This window comes from Monodon monoceros, unplaced genomic scaffold (genome assembly GCF_005190385.1).
Source record: "Monodon monoceros isolate NGI ecotype Baffin Bay Population unplaced genomic scaffold, NGI_Narwhal_1 Super_Scaffold_1, whole genome shotgun sequence".
NCBI classification, from domain to species: domain Eukaryota; kingdom Metazoa; phylum Chordata; class Mammalia; order Artiodactyla; family Monodontidae; genus Monodon; species Monodon monoceros.
In genome coordinates this window covers 67,317,317-67,332,509 of record NW_021703765.1, presented here as the reverse complement: position 1 = coordinate 67,332,509, position 15,193 = coordinate 67,317,317, and the positions used below count along the sequence as shown (strand labels likewise).

The 15,193-nt window shown below is 42.2% G+C and overlaps 1 protein-coding gene across 1 annotated transcript in view; it reads left to right on the top strand.

Moving 5' to 3' along the window:
- The first annotated feature begins 25 nt into the window (after nucleotides 1-25).
- Nucleotides 26-15,193, top strand: part of SRRD (SRR1 domain containing) — a 20,637-nt gene continuing 5,469 nt past the window's right edge. The window contains exon 1 of the mRNA XM_029222652.1: nucleotides 26-207. Within this exon, the coding sequence (XP_029078485.1) occupies nucleotides 26-207 (182 nt within the window). The remainder of the gene's footprint in view (nucleotides 208-15,193) is intronic.

The window sequence follows — 15,193 nt, the reverse complement described above, 5'->3', positions numbered from 1 at the left end:
CGCGCGCCGATGACGTCAGAGACCAATGGCGGCGGCGGCGGCGGCGCTGGAAGCCTGGCAGGCGGCGTCTCGTCGGGGAAGGCGCTCGGCGGCTATGCGTCCGCGGCGTAGGGAGGCGGCGGCGGCGCCGGCGGCGGCGGCCCGGGACCCGGGAGCCCAGGACGAGGTGGACGGCGGAGACGTGCTTCGTCGCATCCAGGAAGCCAGGTGAGTACGGGCTAGGTCCTGGGTCCGAATCTTCACGTCCGTGGGAACCTCCCCAAGCCCTAGTCTCGCCATCTGTAAAGTGGGAATAACTGCAAACTCTTTAAGGGTTATGGTAGGATTTAACGGAGGTAAAGAGCTCGTTACAGACTGGAGCATAGTAAGCGCTCAGTAAAGTTTGTCATTCCTCTTATTGCAGTTGTAGCTGCGTGACCTTGGGCAAGGTATGTAATCTTTGTGCCTCAGTTTTCTCATTTGTGAGATGGATGTGGAAATAGTACCTATATAGGCTTGTTTTGAGGATTCAGTGAATTTAGTCAATGGTTTACCATCCCCAACAGTGTCTGGCGTGTGGTACGTGCAGTACCAGTGTTTGGTATTAATATTATGTTAATGTTGGTTATTAGCGGTTTTGCTCACACCGCGGCCGCAACCTGCACACGTGATTGTCATCTTCACGATTATCATCACGCGTTAATTGAGGAGCTGCTCCGTGCCTGGCGCTGGCTTGAGCTCTCTACACACTTTGTCAGAATGAACATCTCAGCCACGCTAGGATCCTGGCAGGGCGCCCATTCTCAGAGAAACATAGGTAATGTGTGGAACCAGGTTTCAAACCCATGTCTTCGGTAACTTCAAAACCTGTGCTTAAAAGCTCTCCGTTATTCTGGTTTATCCCACCCCTCCCGCCATCATTGCTCCGTGCCTTGCTGTGTACCTTACATAGTGTTGGGGAGGAAAAGTTTTTCCTCTACCCTTCTAGGTTCTTTTGGCTGGTCTAATAAGAAAATTGACACAAGACAGGTTAACAGGAGGGAAAACCAAATTTCATCAGGAATGTGCAGGAGTCCCATAATAACATGGCACCCAAGAAAGTGGCCAAATCAGGCATCTTTTATATCTTTCAGACAAGGAAACAATTATTTGTTAGAAAACAGAGGGGCTTGGACTTAGGGTAGCAAGTTCATGAAGTAACAAAGTGTGTTTATAAAGCGTCCTTAGCCTTGACTCATCTATCTCTGGCGATAAAGATGCCTTCTATTCTCCTGGTATTTGAGGATCCTTTCATATGCGAGATTTATTTCCTGCCCTCAGGGGAACAAAGTAGGGTCAAAGTGTTCTTGCAGTGAATGTTTCTCAAGTAACTATAATTCCAGATAATCAGTATGCCACAGTGGCATATTGGGGGTCAGCCTGCCCTGAACCCCATCAATAGCACTTAGAACAGTGCCTGACACCCAGGAAGCACTCAATAAATGTTACCCACTTTGGTTATTCAGCATTGTGCCTTTATTTTCAGTCCTTTAAGGGCTCAATCAATAATAGCTTTTGTTAGTGCTTCTTCGGATCAACAGCTGAAGGACCTTCACAACTGAGAGAAATGAGACTAATTTTATGTATTCCCCTCCCCCAGAATTACGGCCTAGAGTCAGTGGTGACTGAGCCTGAAAAAAAAAGCATCAGTGACTTTTTCTAGGATCTCAGGTGATGCCATTGAGAATGAGTGTGCCTCGGGGCTTGGAGATATCTTAAGAGGTGTCCTCCCTGTAGCCCCAGGTGTGGTGCAGTCCCCATTGCCCTGAGTAGAGAAGAGCCCAGCACTTTACACGCTGTCCTCCTGTGCACACACTCACCAGTTTACAAAGCACTGCCTGTACGTCACAGCCCTCCTTTACCCTCTGGGCAGAGCCTGAGGGCAGCCTCTTCAATTCTGTCTCCTCTCTGAGTCCCCTGAACACTGGCTTCTGGCTTGTCCGTTCAAATCCAACAAGTTCAGTTTTTTTTTTCTTTCAATTTTTTTTTTTTTTTGTGATGAGAGCTTAAGATCTGTCTTAGCAACTTTCAAGTACACCCTACAGTATTTTTTAACTGAAGTCGCGGTGCTGTGCATTACATCCCCATGACTGATTTATTTTATAACTAGAAGTTTGTACCTTTGGGACCCCCTTCACCTGTTTCACAGCGCCACTCCCCTCCCCCCCACTCTTAGCAACCACCAGTCTATTCTCTGTATCTGTGAGCTTCATGTGTGTTTGTTATATTCCTCATATAAGTGGGATACAGTATTTGCCTTTCTCTGACTTATTTCACTTAGCATAATGCCCTCAAGGTCCATCCGTGTTGTCACAAATGGCAAGATTTCATTCTTTTATGGATGAATAATATTCCACTACATATATATAAGTATAGTATGTGTGTGATATACATATATATGTATATATATATATCACGGTTTCTTTATCCATTCATCCATGATGAACACAAAGGTTGTTTCCACATCTTGGCTATTATAAATAGTGCTGCAGTGAACATGGGGGTGCATGTATATTTTCAAGTCAGTGTTTTCATTTTCTTTGGATAAATACCCAGAAGTGGAATTGCTGGCTCAAATGGTAGTTCTGTTTTTAACTTTGTGAGGAACCTCGTACTGTTCTCTGTAGTAGCTGCACCAATTGACATTTCCACCAGTGGGGCACCAGGGTTCCCCTTTCCTCCACATCCTCACCAACACTTACTATTTCTTGTCTTTTTGATATAGCCGTTCTAACAGGTATGAGGTGGTAACTCATGGTGGTTTTGATTTGCACTTCCCTACTGATTAATTATGTTGAGCATCTTTTCATGAACCTGTTGGCAATCTATATGTCTTCTTTAGAAAAATGTGTATTCAGATCTTCTGCCCATATTTTAATTGGATTGTTTGGGGTTTTTTGGTATTGAGTTGTGTGAATTCTTTATGTTTTGGATATTAACCCCTTATCAGGTATATGGTTTGCAAATATTTTCTTCCATTCAGTATGTTACCTTTTCATTTTGTCAATGATTACATTTGCTGTGCAGAAGCTTTTTAGTTTGATGTGGTTCCACTTGTTTATTCTTGCTTTTGTTGCTTTTACTTTTGGTGTCAGATTTTTAAAAATCATCGCCAAAAAAATAAAATTAAAATAAAAAATCATCGCCAATACCTATGTCAAGGAGTTTACTGCCTGTGTTTTCTTCTAAGAGTTTTATGGTTTCAGGTCTTATATTTAAGTCTTAAATCCATTTTGAGTTAAGTTTTGTGTATGGTGTAAGATAGTGGTCTAATTTTACTCATTTTTTGTATGTGGCTGTTGATTTTTCCAAACGCTATTTATTAAAGAGACTGTCTTTTCCTTTGTATATTCTTGGCTCCTTTGTCATAAATTAATTGACCATAGATGCATGGGTTTTTATCTCTGCTCTCCATTCTGTTCCATTGATCTGTGTGTCTGGTTTTAAGCCAGAACCATACTGTTTTAATTAATATAGCTTTGTAATAGAGTTTGAAATTAGAGAATATGATGCCTCCAGCTTTGTTCTTCTTTCTCAGGATTACTTTGGCTATTTGAGGTCTTTTGTGGTTCCATACAAATTTTAGGATTGTCCTATTTCATTAAAAATGCCATTGGAATTTTGATAGGGATTGCATTGAATCTGTAAATTGCTTTGGGTAGTGTGGACATTTTAACAATATTAATTCCAATCCCTGAGCAGGGATAACTTTCCATTTATTTGTGTCTTCTTCAGTTTCTTAATGTCTTGTAATTTTCAGTATACAGGTCTTTCACCTCCTTAGCTAAATATATTCTTAGGTACTTTATTCTTTTTGATGCAATTGTACATGAGATAGTTTTCTTTTTTTTCTGATAAATATTTTTTATTGAAGTATAGTTGATTTACAATGTTGTATTAGTTTCTGCTGTACAGCAAAGTGATTCAGTTATACATATATACACATTCTTTTTTTAAATATTCTTTTCCATTATGGTTTATCATAAGATATTGAATATAGTTCCCTGTGCTATACAGTAGGAACTTGGTGTTTATCCATTCTATATATAAAAGCTTACATCTGCTAACCCCAACCTCCCACTCCAGCCCTCTCCCAACCCTCGTCCCCTTGGCAACCACCAGTCTGTTCTCTATGTCCATGAGTCTGTTTCTGTTTTATAGGTAGGTTCATTTGTGTCATATGTTAGATTCCACATATAAGTGATATCATATGGTATTTGTCTTTCTCTTTCTGACTTGCTTCACTTAGTATGATAATCTCTAGTTGCATCCATGTTGCTGCAAATGGCATTATTTCATTCTTTTTTATGGCTGAGGAGTATTCCATTGTATATACGCACCACATCTTCTTTATCCATTCATCTGTCGATGGACATTTAGGTTGTTTCCATGTCTTGGCTATTGTACATAGTGCTGCTATGAACATAGAGGTGCGTGTATCTTTTTGGTTTTGTTTTTTATAAATTTATGTATTTTATTTTTGGCTCTGTTGGGTCTTCGTTGCTGCACACGGGCTTTTCTCTGGTTGTGGAGAGCAGGGTCCACTCTTCGTTGCAGTTCATGGGCTTCTCATTGTGGTGGCTTCTCTTGTTGCAGAGCACGGGCTCTAGGCGTGCAGGCTTCAGTAGTTGTGGCGCGCAGGCTCAGTAGTTGTGGTGCATGGGCTTAGTTGCTCCATGGCATGTGGGATCTTCCCGGACCAGGGCTTGAACCCTTGTCCCCTGCATTGGCAGGCACACTCTTAACCACTGCGCCACCGGGGAAGCCCCCACATGTATCTTTTTGAATTAGAGTTTTGTCCGGATATATGCCCAGTAGTGGGATTGCTGGATCATATGGTAATTATATTTTAAGTTTTCTGAGGAACCTCCATACTGTTTTCCACAGTGGCTGCACCAACTTACTTAACCACCAACACACCCACAGTGTAGGAGGGTTGCCTTTTCTCCACATCCTCTCCAGCATTTATTATTTGTAGACTTTTTAATGATGGCCATTCTGACCGCTGTGAGGTGGTACCTCATTGTAGTTTTGATTTGCATTTCTCTAATAATTAGCAATGATGAGCATCTTTTCATGTGCCTGTTGGCCATCTGTATTTCTTCTTTGGAGAAATGTCTGTTTAGGTCTTCTGCCCATTTTTTGATTGGGTTGTTTGGTTTTTTGTTGTTGAGTTGTATGGGCTGCTTATATATTTTGGAAATTAAGACCTTGTTGGTTGCATCATTTGCAAATATTTTCTCCCATTCTGTAGGTTGTATTTTCATTTTGTTTATCGTCTCCTTTGCTATGCAAAAGCTTATAAGTTTGATTAGGTCCCATTTGTTTATTTTTGCTTTTGTTTCTGTTGTCTTGGCAGACTGACCTAAGAAAACATTGGTACAATTTATGTCAGAGAATGTTTTGCCTGTGATATTTTCTAGGAGTTTTATGGTGTCATGTCTTATATTTAAGTCTTTAAGCCATTTTGAGTTTATTTTTGTTTATGGTGAGAGGGTGTGTTCTAACTACATTGATTTACATGCGGCTGTCCAACTTTCCCAACACCATTTGCTGAAGAGACTGCCTTTTCCCATTGTATATTGTTGCCTCCTTTGTCAAATATTAGTTGCCCGTAGGTATGTGGGTTTATTTCTGGGTTCTCTATTCTGGTCCATTGATCCATAGGTCTGTTTTGATTACTGTAACTTTGCAGTATTGTCTGAACTCTGGGAAGGTTATGCCTTCTGCTTTGTTCTTTTTCTTCAGGATTGCTGTGGCAATTCTGGGTCTTTTATGGTTCCATATGAATTTCAGGATTATTTGCTCTAGTTCTGTGAAAAAATATCATGGGTAATTTGATAGGGATGCATTAAATCTGTAGATTGCTTTGGGTAGTATGGCCATTTTAGCAATATTCTTCCAATCCAAGAGCATGGGATATCTTTCCATTTCTTTGAGTCATCTTCAGTTTCCTTTATTAATGTTTTATTGTTCTTGGCGTATAAGTCTTTTACCTCCTTGGTCAGGTTTATTCCTAAGTATTTTATTTTTGGGGGTGCGATTTTAAAAGGTGTTTTTTTTTCATTCCCTTTCTGAATTTCATTGTTGGTGTAAAGAGATGCAGCCAATTTCTGTATGTTAATCACGTATCCTGCTACCTTGTTGAATTCGTTTATCAGGTCTCGTAGTTTTTCTATGGAGTCTTTAGGGTTTTCTATATATAGTGTCATATCGTCTGCATATAATGACAATTTTACCTCTTCCTTTCCAATTTGGATACCTTTCATTTCTTTTTCATGTCTGATTCCTGTGCCCAGGACTTCCAATACTGTGTTAAATAGAAAAGGTGAGAGTGGGCATCCTTGTCTTCTTCCAGATTTTAGCTGGAAGGCTTTCAGCGTTTCACCATTTAATATATTGGCTGGGGGTTTGTCATAACTAGCTTTTATTATATTGAGATGTGTTCCCTCTATACATACCCACTTCAGTAAGAGTTTTTTTCATGAATGGATATTGAATTTTGTCAAATGCTTTTTCTGTGTTTATTGAGATGACCATGTGGTTTTTATCTTTTCTTTTTGGTTATGTGGTGTATCACACTGATTGATTTGCATATGTTGAACCATCCTCGTGAACTTGGGATGAACCTCGGTTGTGGTGTATGATCTTTTTTTTTAATTAACTAATTTTATTTATTTATTTATTTATTTATTTATTGGCTGTGTTGGGTCTTTGTTGCTGCACGTGGGCTTTCTTTAGTTGCGGCGAACAGGAGCTACTCTTCGTTGCAGTGCGTGGGCTTCTCATTGCGGTGGCTTCTCTTGTTGCAGAGCACGGGCTCTCGGCACACGGGCTTCAGTAGTTGTGGCTCGTGGGCTCAGTAGTTGTGGCTTGAAGGCTCTAAAGCACAGGCTCAGTAGTTGTGGCACATGGGCTTAGTTGCTCTGCAGCATGTGGGATCTTCCCAGACCAGGGCTTGAACCCATGTCCCCTGCCTTGGCAGGCGGATTCTTAACCACTACGCCACCAGTGAAGCCCATCTTTTTTATGTGTTGTTGGATTCAGTTTGCTAATATTTTGTTGAGAATTTTTGCATCTATATTCATCAAAGATGTTGGTCTGTCATTTTCTTTTTTTGGTGGTGTCTTTGTCTGGTTTTGGTATCAGAGTGATGGTGGCTTCATCAAATGTCTTTGGGAGTTTTCCCTCCTCTTCATTCTTTTTGGAAGAGTTTGAGAAGGATTGGTATAAGTTCTTCTTTGTATGTTTGGTAGAATTCACCTGTGAAGCCATGTGGTCCTGCATTTTGTTTGTAGGGAGTTTTAAAATTACAGATTCTATTTCACATCTAGTGATCAGTCTGTTCAAATTATCTATTTCTTCTTGATTCAGTTCTGGTGGGCTCTATGTTTCTGGAAACTTATCCATTTCTTTAGGTTGTCGAATTTGTCGGCATATAATTGTTCATAGTATTCCCTTATGGTTTTTTGTATTTCTGCCATATCAGTTGTTATGTCTTGTTTTTCATTTCTTATTTTGTTGATTTGTGTTCTCTCTCTTTTCTTCTTGTTGAGCCTGGCCAGAGGTTTGTCAGTCTTGTTTATCCTTTCAAAGAACCAGCTCTTGGTTTTACTGAGTTTTTCTAATCTCTATTTTATTTATTTCCTTTCTGATCCTTATTATTTCCTTCCTTCTGCTGATTTTAGGTTTTGTTTGTTCTTTTTATAATTCTTTTAGGTTGTAGGCTAGGTTGTTTATTTGAGATTTTTCTTGTTTTTTGAGGAAGGCCTGTATCTCTATGAACTTCCCTCTAAGAACTGCTTTTGCTGCATCACATAGATTTTTGTATGGTTGTGTTTTCATTTTCATTTGTCTCAAGGTATTTTTAAATTTCTTCTTTGATTTCATCATTGACCGCTTGGTTTTTTAGTAGTACGTTGTTTCGTCTCCATGTAATCATTTTATTCTCATTTCTTTTTCTGTGGTTAATTTCCAGTTTCATGCTTTTGTGGTCAGAAAAGATGCTTGACATAATTTCTGCACCATTAAATTTGTTGAGGCTTGTTTTGTGCCCTAGTATGTGGTCAATCCTAGAGAATGTTCCATGTGCAATTGAAAAGAATGTGTATTCTGGGGTTTTTTTGGATGTAATGTCCTAAAAATATCAATTAAGCCTAACATTTTCTGTGTTTAGGATCTCTGTTGCCTTGATTTTCTGGGTAGAAGATCTGTCCATTGATGTGAGTGAGGTGTTAAAGTCTCCTACTATTATTTTATTACTGTCAGTTTCTCCCTGTATGTCTGTTAGTATTTGTTTTATGTATTTGGGTGTGCCTATGTTAGGTGCATATATGTTGATGAGTTTAAAATCCTTTTCTTGTATTGATCCTTTTAAAATTATATAGTGTCCTTCTTTATCTTTCTTTATGGCCTTTGTTTTAAAGTCTATTTTGTCTGATATGAGTATTGCAACCTCTGCTTTTCAACCTGTGTGTGTCCTTTGCCCTAAGTGGGTCTCTCTCGTAGGCAGCATATTATAGGCTCTTTTTTTAAAAAAAAAATCCAGTCTGCCACTCTGTCTTTTGATTGGAGCATTTAGTCCATTGACATTTAAGATAATTATTGATAGATATGTATTTATTGCCATTTTAAACCTTGTTTTCCCATTGATTTGATGTTTCTTCCTTGTCCTTTTCATTTTTCCTTTTGTGGCTTGATGATTTTCTTTTGTATTATGTTTATGTTCTCTTCTTTTTGGTTTTTGTGAATCTATTGTATGTTTTTGATTTGTGGTTACCCTGTTTTTCATGTATGTTACCCCCTTCCTATATCTACTTGTCTTAGACTGGTACTCATATAGGCTCAAACACTTTCTAAGGAAAAAAAATTAGCATTTTCTTACTCTTCTTCCCCGCATTTTATGATTTTGATGTCCTCTATTACATCTTCACGTTCATCCTTTTGCTGTTCACTGTGGTTATCATCACTGTCACAGAAATTTTTTGATTTTTTTTTTAATCTGTGTACTGGCTTATTTAAGTGATTTACTTTCCCATTGTGATTTTTTTCTTTCCTATATGTTCTTACTTCTTTTCTATTTAGGGAAGACCTTTCAATATTTCCTTTAGGATAGGTTTAGTATTGCTGTATTCTTTTAGTTTTTGCTTGTCTGAGAAATTCTGTATCTCTCCTCCTGTTCTAAATGATAATCTTGCTGGGTGGAGTATCCTAGGTTGCAGATTTTTCCCTTTCAGGACTTTGAATATATCTTGCCACTTCCTTCTGGCCTGCAACATTTATGTAGAGAAATTGACTGATAGCCTTATAGTAGTGTTCCCTTGTAATTACCTCTTTGTTTTTCTCTTGCTGCCTTTAGAATCCTCTCTTTCTCTTTAACTTTTTTCCATTTTTATTATATGTCTTGGTGTAGGTCTGTTTGGGTTTATCTTGTTTGGGACCCTCTGTGCTTCCTGTACCTGCATATCTGTTTCCTTCTTTGTTTTTTTTTAATTTATTTATTTAATTTATTTATTTTTGGCTGTGTTGGGTCTTCGTTGCTGCGTGTGGGTGGGCTTTCTCTAGTTGTGGTGCACGGGCTTCTCATTGTCATGGCTTCTCTTGTTGCAGAGCACGGGCTCTAGGCACAGGCTTAGCAGTCATGGCACGTGGGCTCAGCAGCTGTGGCTTGCAGGCTCTGGAGTGCAGGCTCAGTAGTTGTGGTGCACGGGCTTAGCTGCTCCACGGCATGTGGGATCTTCCTGGACCAGGGCTCGAACCTGTGCCCCCTGCATTGGCAGGCGGATTCTTAACCACTGCGCCACCAGGGAAGCCCCTGTTTCCTTCTTTAGGTTTGGGAAGTTTTCAGCCATAATTTCTTCGAATTCATTTTCGATCCCCTTGTCTCTTTCTTCCCCTTCTGGAATCCCTGTTATGCATGCTGTATATTATCCTGTAGGTCTCTTATGTTGCTTTCTTTTTTTTTCATTTGGCTTTCTGTCTGTTGTGCTGATTGGGTGATTTCCATTATTCTATCTTCAAGGTCACTTATTCGTTCTTCTGCATTATTCATTCTGCTGTTCATTGCCTTTCGGTCAGCTTTCATATCTGTAAATGAGTTTTCTAATTTTTCTTGGTTCCTCTTTATAGTTTTACAGTACTCTGCATTTCTGTCAATAGCCTTTCTTAATTCCTTCCGTATTTTCATTATCCCATTTTTGGAACAGGTGTCTGTTAGACTGAAGAGGTCTGCTTCATTGTTCTCTCAGGGGAATTCTTTTGGTCTTTTAACTGGGAGTTGTTCCTCTGCTTCTTCGTTTTACTTACATTTCTCTTACTCTGTGAGTTTAGGAGAAGCAGTTGTCTACTGTGGTCTCGGAGGGCTATTTATATGTGGAGGCGTCCCTGTGTAGCTTGTGGGGTGTTCATATATTTGGTGCAAGGGTTGTTTTTAGTATGGATGCTTGTCGCCTCTTTCTTCAGCGTGTGCTAGGCATTGTCCCCTTGATAGGGGTGTACAGATGTGTGGTGGCTGATGCCTGGTCCTGGGGTTCTTGGTGGCAGTGTTGGCTTAGGCGCACCCCCCGAGCACACAGTGGGAGCGGAGGCGGCTCTCAACCGCTCCTGGCATCTGGGTGGGTGGCAGCGGCAGCTCACGACTGCCCCTGGAACCCATGCAGTGTCCTGCCCTCTGCGAACGCGCACACAGGGAAAAAGGCTACAGTGGTGGGTCCCGCCCCTCCCCTGTCACACCCCCCAAACAATGTCACCTGGCCTCTCAGGTGGTCTGGGCTTCCTCTGCATACACCCTCAGTTGTGGTCACACAGATTCCAGCCCCTCATGCCCCCGCCCCGAGCTTTTTTCCACACAGCCACCCCCAGCCCTCTCTCAGGGTCTGATTGAAGCCCAGGTTCCAGCACCCAGCCCTTGCCTCTGCCGGCGGATGCACATCTCAGGCTGGGGAGTGCAGGGCAACGGCACTGACCGTCTGTGAAGTCCTCTGTCTGCCACAAACCAGCTGCTGTGTTCTCCCCAAGGCTCTGAAGCTCTCTGTCTGTCCTGGCCGATCTCCCGACCGGTGAGGGGGCTTCCCAGGGTGTAGAAACCTTTCCTCATTCACAGCTCCTTCCCAGGGGCACAGGTTCTGTCCTGATTCCTTTCTCACTTTCTTTTTTTTTTTTTTTTCCTTTCGTCCTACCTGGTTACATGGAGATTTTCTTTCTCTTTTAGCAGTCTGAGGTCTTCTGCCAGCATTCAGTAGGTATTCTGTGAGAATTATTCCTCACGTAGATGTATTTTTTTTTTTTTTGTACTGTGTTTGGTCTTCATTGCTGCGTGCGGGCTTTCCCTAGTTGGCGGCGAGCGGGGGCTACTCTTCGTTGCGTTGCGCGGGCTTCTCATTGCAGTGGCTTCTCTTGTTGTGGAGCACGGGCTCTAGGCACGCGGGCTTCAGTAGTTGCCAACCCACCTGATCTTAAAAGGGCACTGGCCTCCCTGTCTTCCCCATTGGTCCTGGGAATCCTCAACTTCCAGGAAAGCCAGTTGGTCTCCAGTCACCTTTAGGACCTGGTGGACCTATTGGACCTGGAATGCCTCGTGGACCACCACCTCTACTGAGAGCTCTCTCTCCTTTTTCACCTGAGGGTCCAGGAGGACCTTGAATTAAAGTGATATTTTTCAATGTCTGAGAATGTTCCCAATCTTTTAGCCTGAAGTCATTAGTGATATTATTCAGTAGTTTCACTTCTCCTTTTATTTCCTGTTCCAAATGCACTTTTTTTCCCCCAGAGACATAATTTCTGCTTATGCATTGTACACGTGCTCCTTTAACGTACTCATCTCCTGCCACTATTCTGATGATAGGTACAAGAACTGCAAACACAAGGAGATAAAGGGCAATCAATGCAGCTGTGAAAGACTTAGTTTCTCTTGAAGGGCAAGGCCATTTTTAGGATTCAGAGGAAGCAAAGCTGCCACTGAGCAAGCATCAGACTTCACAAATTCTGAACAGCTATCAGTGTTCTCCTGTTGACTGGGAAAGCTATCCCACTGTGTCATACTTCTGAAGCAGAAGCCACTAGAGCCATAAACTGGTGAGGACACTTAAATGATCATTTTGATGAATTCCTGGAAGCTGAGTGAGGACTAGTGTGAGAGTCTCTGAGAGACTTCTGGGGGCTTCAGTCCTAGGGGCACCCCCAAACTTTCCTGGGCTTTACCTGCAGGAACCCAACCAGGGTCTTACAGTGAAGAGCCAAGAAAAATCACCTGGTGCCTCTGGCAGAGGGAGGGGAAAACTAACCATTTAAAATACATCCAGAGCATTCTTCATAACAAAGGCTTGCTCTCCAGTGAAAAAGCCATATGTATATAGCCTTTACTATGTTATGTTCCCTCTATACCTGCTGTGTTCAGAGTGTTTATCATAAATGGAGGTTGAGTTTTGTCAAATGCTTTTTCTGCATCTATTGATGTGATCATGTGATTTTTATCCTTCATTTTGTTAATGTGATGTATTACGTTGACTGATATGCAGTTGTTGAGCCAACCTTGCAACCCTGGAATATTAGATCCCACTTAATCGTGGTGTATGATCCTTTTAATGTATTTTTGAATTCGGTTTGCTAATTTTTTTAAAAGATTTATTATTAATTTATTTTTTGGCTGCATTGGGTCTTAGTTGCAGCACACAGGATCTTCATTAAGGCACGCAGGACCTTTCGTTGTGGTGTGCAGGCCCTTCGTTGTGTGTGGGTTTTGTCTCTCTAGTTGTGGTTCGCGGGCTCCAAAGCACAGGGGCTCTGTAGTTTGCAGCACGCGGGCTCTAGTTGAGGTGTGCCAGTTCAGTAGTTGTGGCGCACGGGCCCAGTTGCGCCGCGGCATGTGGGATCTTAGTTCCTTGACCAGGGAATGTGTCCCCTGCATTGTAAGGCGGATTCTCTATCACTGGACCACCAGGGAAGTCCCTGGTTTGCTAATATTTTTGATGAGCATTTTTGTATCTATGTTCGTCAGGGATATTGGCCTGTAATTTCCTTTCCTTATGGCATCCTTGTCTGGTTTTGCTAGGGTTATGCTAGCCTTATAAAATGAGTTTGGAAGTGTTCCCTCCTCCTCTATTTTTGGAAGAGTTTGAGAAAGATCAGTATTAATTCTTCTTTGAATATTTGGTAGAATTCACCAGTGAAGCTATTTGGTCCTGGACTCGTTTGTTGGGAGTTTGTTTTTTTTTGCGGTACGCAGGTCTCTCTCACTGCTGTGGCCTCTCCCGTTGCGGAGCACAGGCTCCGGACGTGCAGGCCCAGCGGCCACGGCCCACGGGCCCAGTCGCTCCGCGGCATGTGGGATCTTCCCGGACCGGGGCACGAACCCGTGTCCCCTGCATCAGCAGGCTGACTCTCAACCACTGCGCCACCAGGGAAGCCCGGGAGTTTTTTGATTACTGATTCAACCTCCTTACTAGCAATCAGTCTGTTCAGGTTTTCTATTTCTTCATGATTCAGTCTTGGAAGGTTATATATTTCTAGGAATTTATCCATTTCTTCTGGGTCGTCCAGTTTGTTGGCATGTAATTGTTCCGAGTGGTCTTTATATTTCTATGGTATCAGTTGTTATATGTCTTCTCTTTCATTTCTATGGTATCAGTTGTTATGTCTCTTTCACGATCTTCCTGGACCAGCCCTGTTTTTTTTTTTCTTGGTGAGTCTAGCTAACGGTATGTCAATTTTTATCTTTTCAAAGAACCAGCTCTTGGGCTTCCCTGGTGGCGCAGTGGTTGAGGGTCCACCTGCTGATGCAGGGGACACGGATTCGTGCCCCGGTCCGGGAAGATCCCACATGCTGCGGAGTGGCTAGGCCCGTGAGCCATGGCCGCTGAGCCTGTGCCTCCGGAGCCTGTGCTCTGCAACGGGAGAGGCCACAACAGTGAGAGGCCCACGTACCGCAAAAAAAAAACCAACCAGCTCTTAGTTTTATTGATCTTCTCTATTGTCTTTTTAGTCTTTATTTCCTTCATTTCTGCTCTGATCTTTTTTTTTAATATAAATTTATTTCATTTATTTATTTTTGGCTGCACTGGGTTTTTGTTGCTGCGCGCGGGCTTTCTCTAGTTGCGGACAGCGGGGGCTACTCTTCGTTGTGGTGTGCAGGCTTCTCATTGCGGTGGCTTCTCTTGCTGCGAAGCACGGGCTCTATCCATGTGGGCTTCAGTAGTTGTGGCGCATGGGCTCAGTAGTTGGGGCACATGGGCTCAGTAGTTGTGGCACACAGGCTTTGTTGCTCCGTGGCACGTGGGATCTTCCTGGACCAGGGCTTGAACCTGTATCCCCTGCATTGGCAAGTGGATTCTTTTTTTTTTTTTAATGTATTTATTCATTTAATTTTTGCCTGCATTAGGTCTTAGCTGCTGCACGTGGGCTTTCTCTAGTTGCAATGAGGGGGGGCTACTCTTTGTTGTGGGGCACAGGCTTCTCATTGTGGTGGCTTCTCTTGTTGCAGAGCACAGGCTCTAGGCGCGCGGGCTTCGGTAGTTGTGGCCCGTGGGCTCTAGAGCACAGGCTCAGTAGTTGTGGCACACGGGCTTAGTTGCTCCGTGGCATGTCGGATCTTCCCAGACCAGGGCTCGAACCCGTGTCCCCTGCATTGGCAGGCGGATTCTTAATCACTGCACCACCAGGGAAGTCCCAAGACTTTTCTTGTTTCTTGAGGAAGCCACTTATCACTATGAACATCCTTCTTAGAATAGCTTTTGCTGCATCCCATAAATTTTGGTATGTCTCTGTTTTAAAGTCTATCTTGTCTAATAGAAGTATAGCTCTCCCGCTTTCTTTTGGTTTATGTTTGCATGGAATATCTTTTCCTAGCCCTTCATTTTCAGTCTGTGTGTCCTTATGTCAGAAGTGATTCTCTTGTAGGTATGGGTCCTGTGTTTTAATCCATTTACCAACTCTATGTCTTTTGATTGGAGAATTCATTTCATTTAAATTAATTATTGACTGTGTTTTGCTCTGGTTTGTGGAAAACAGTTGACTTTAAAGAAAGCCGAGACACTTGGTTTTGTCCCTTTTACTTTCACCTTGGAATTATTTGTAATAACAAAGGCCATTTATTGAGTACCTGCTCTGTACGAGGCACTGTGTTGAGTGTTAACCCATTTCACTCCTACCGTAACCCTTTGTGATGGGTACGGTTCTTATC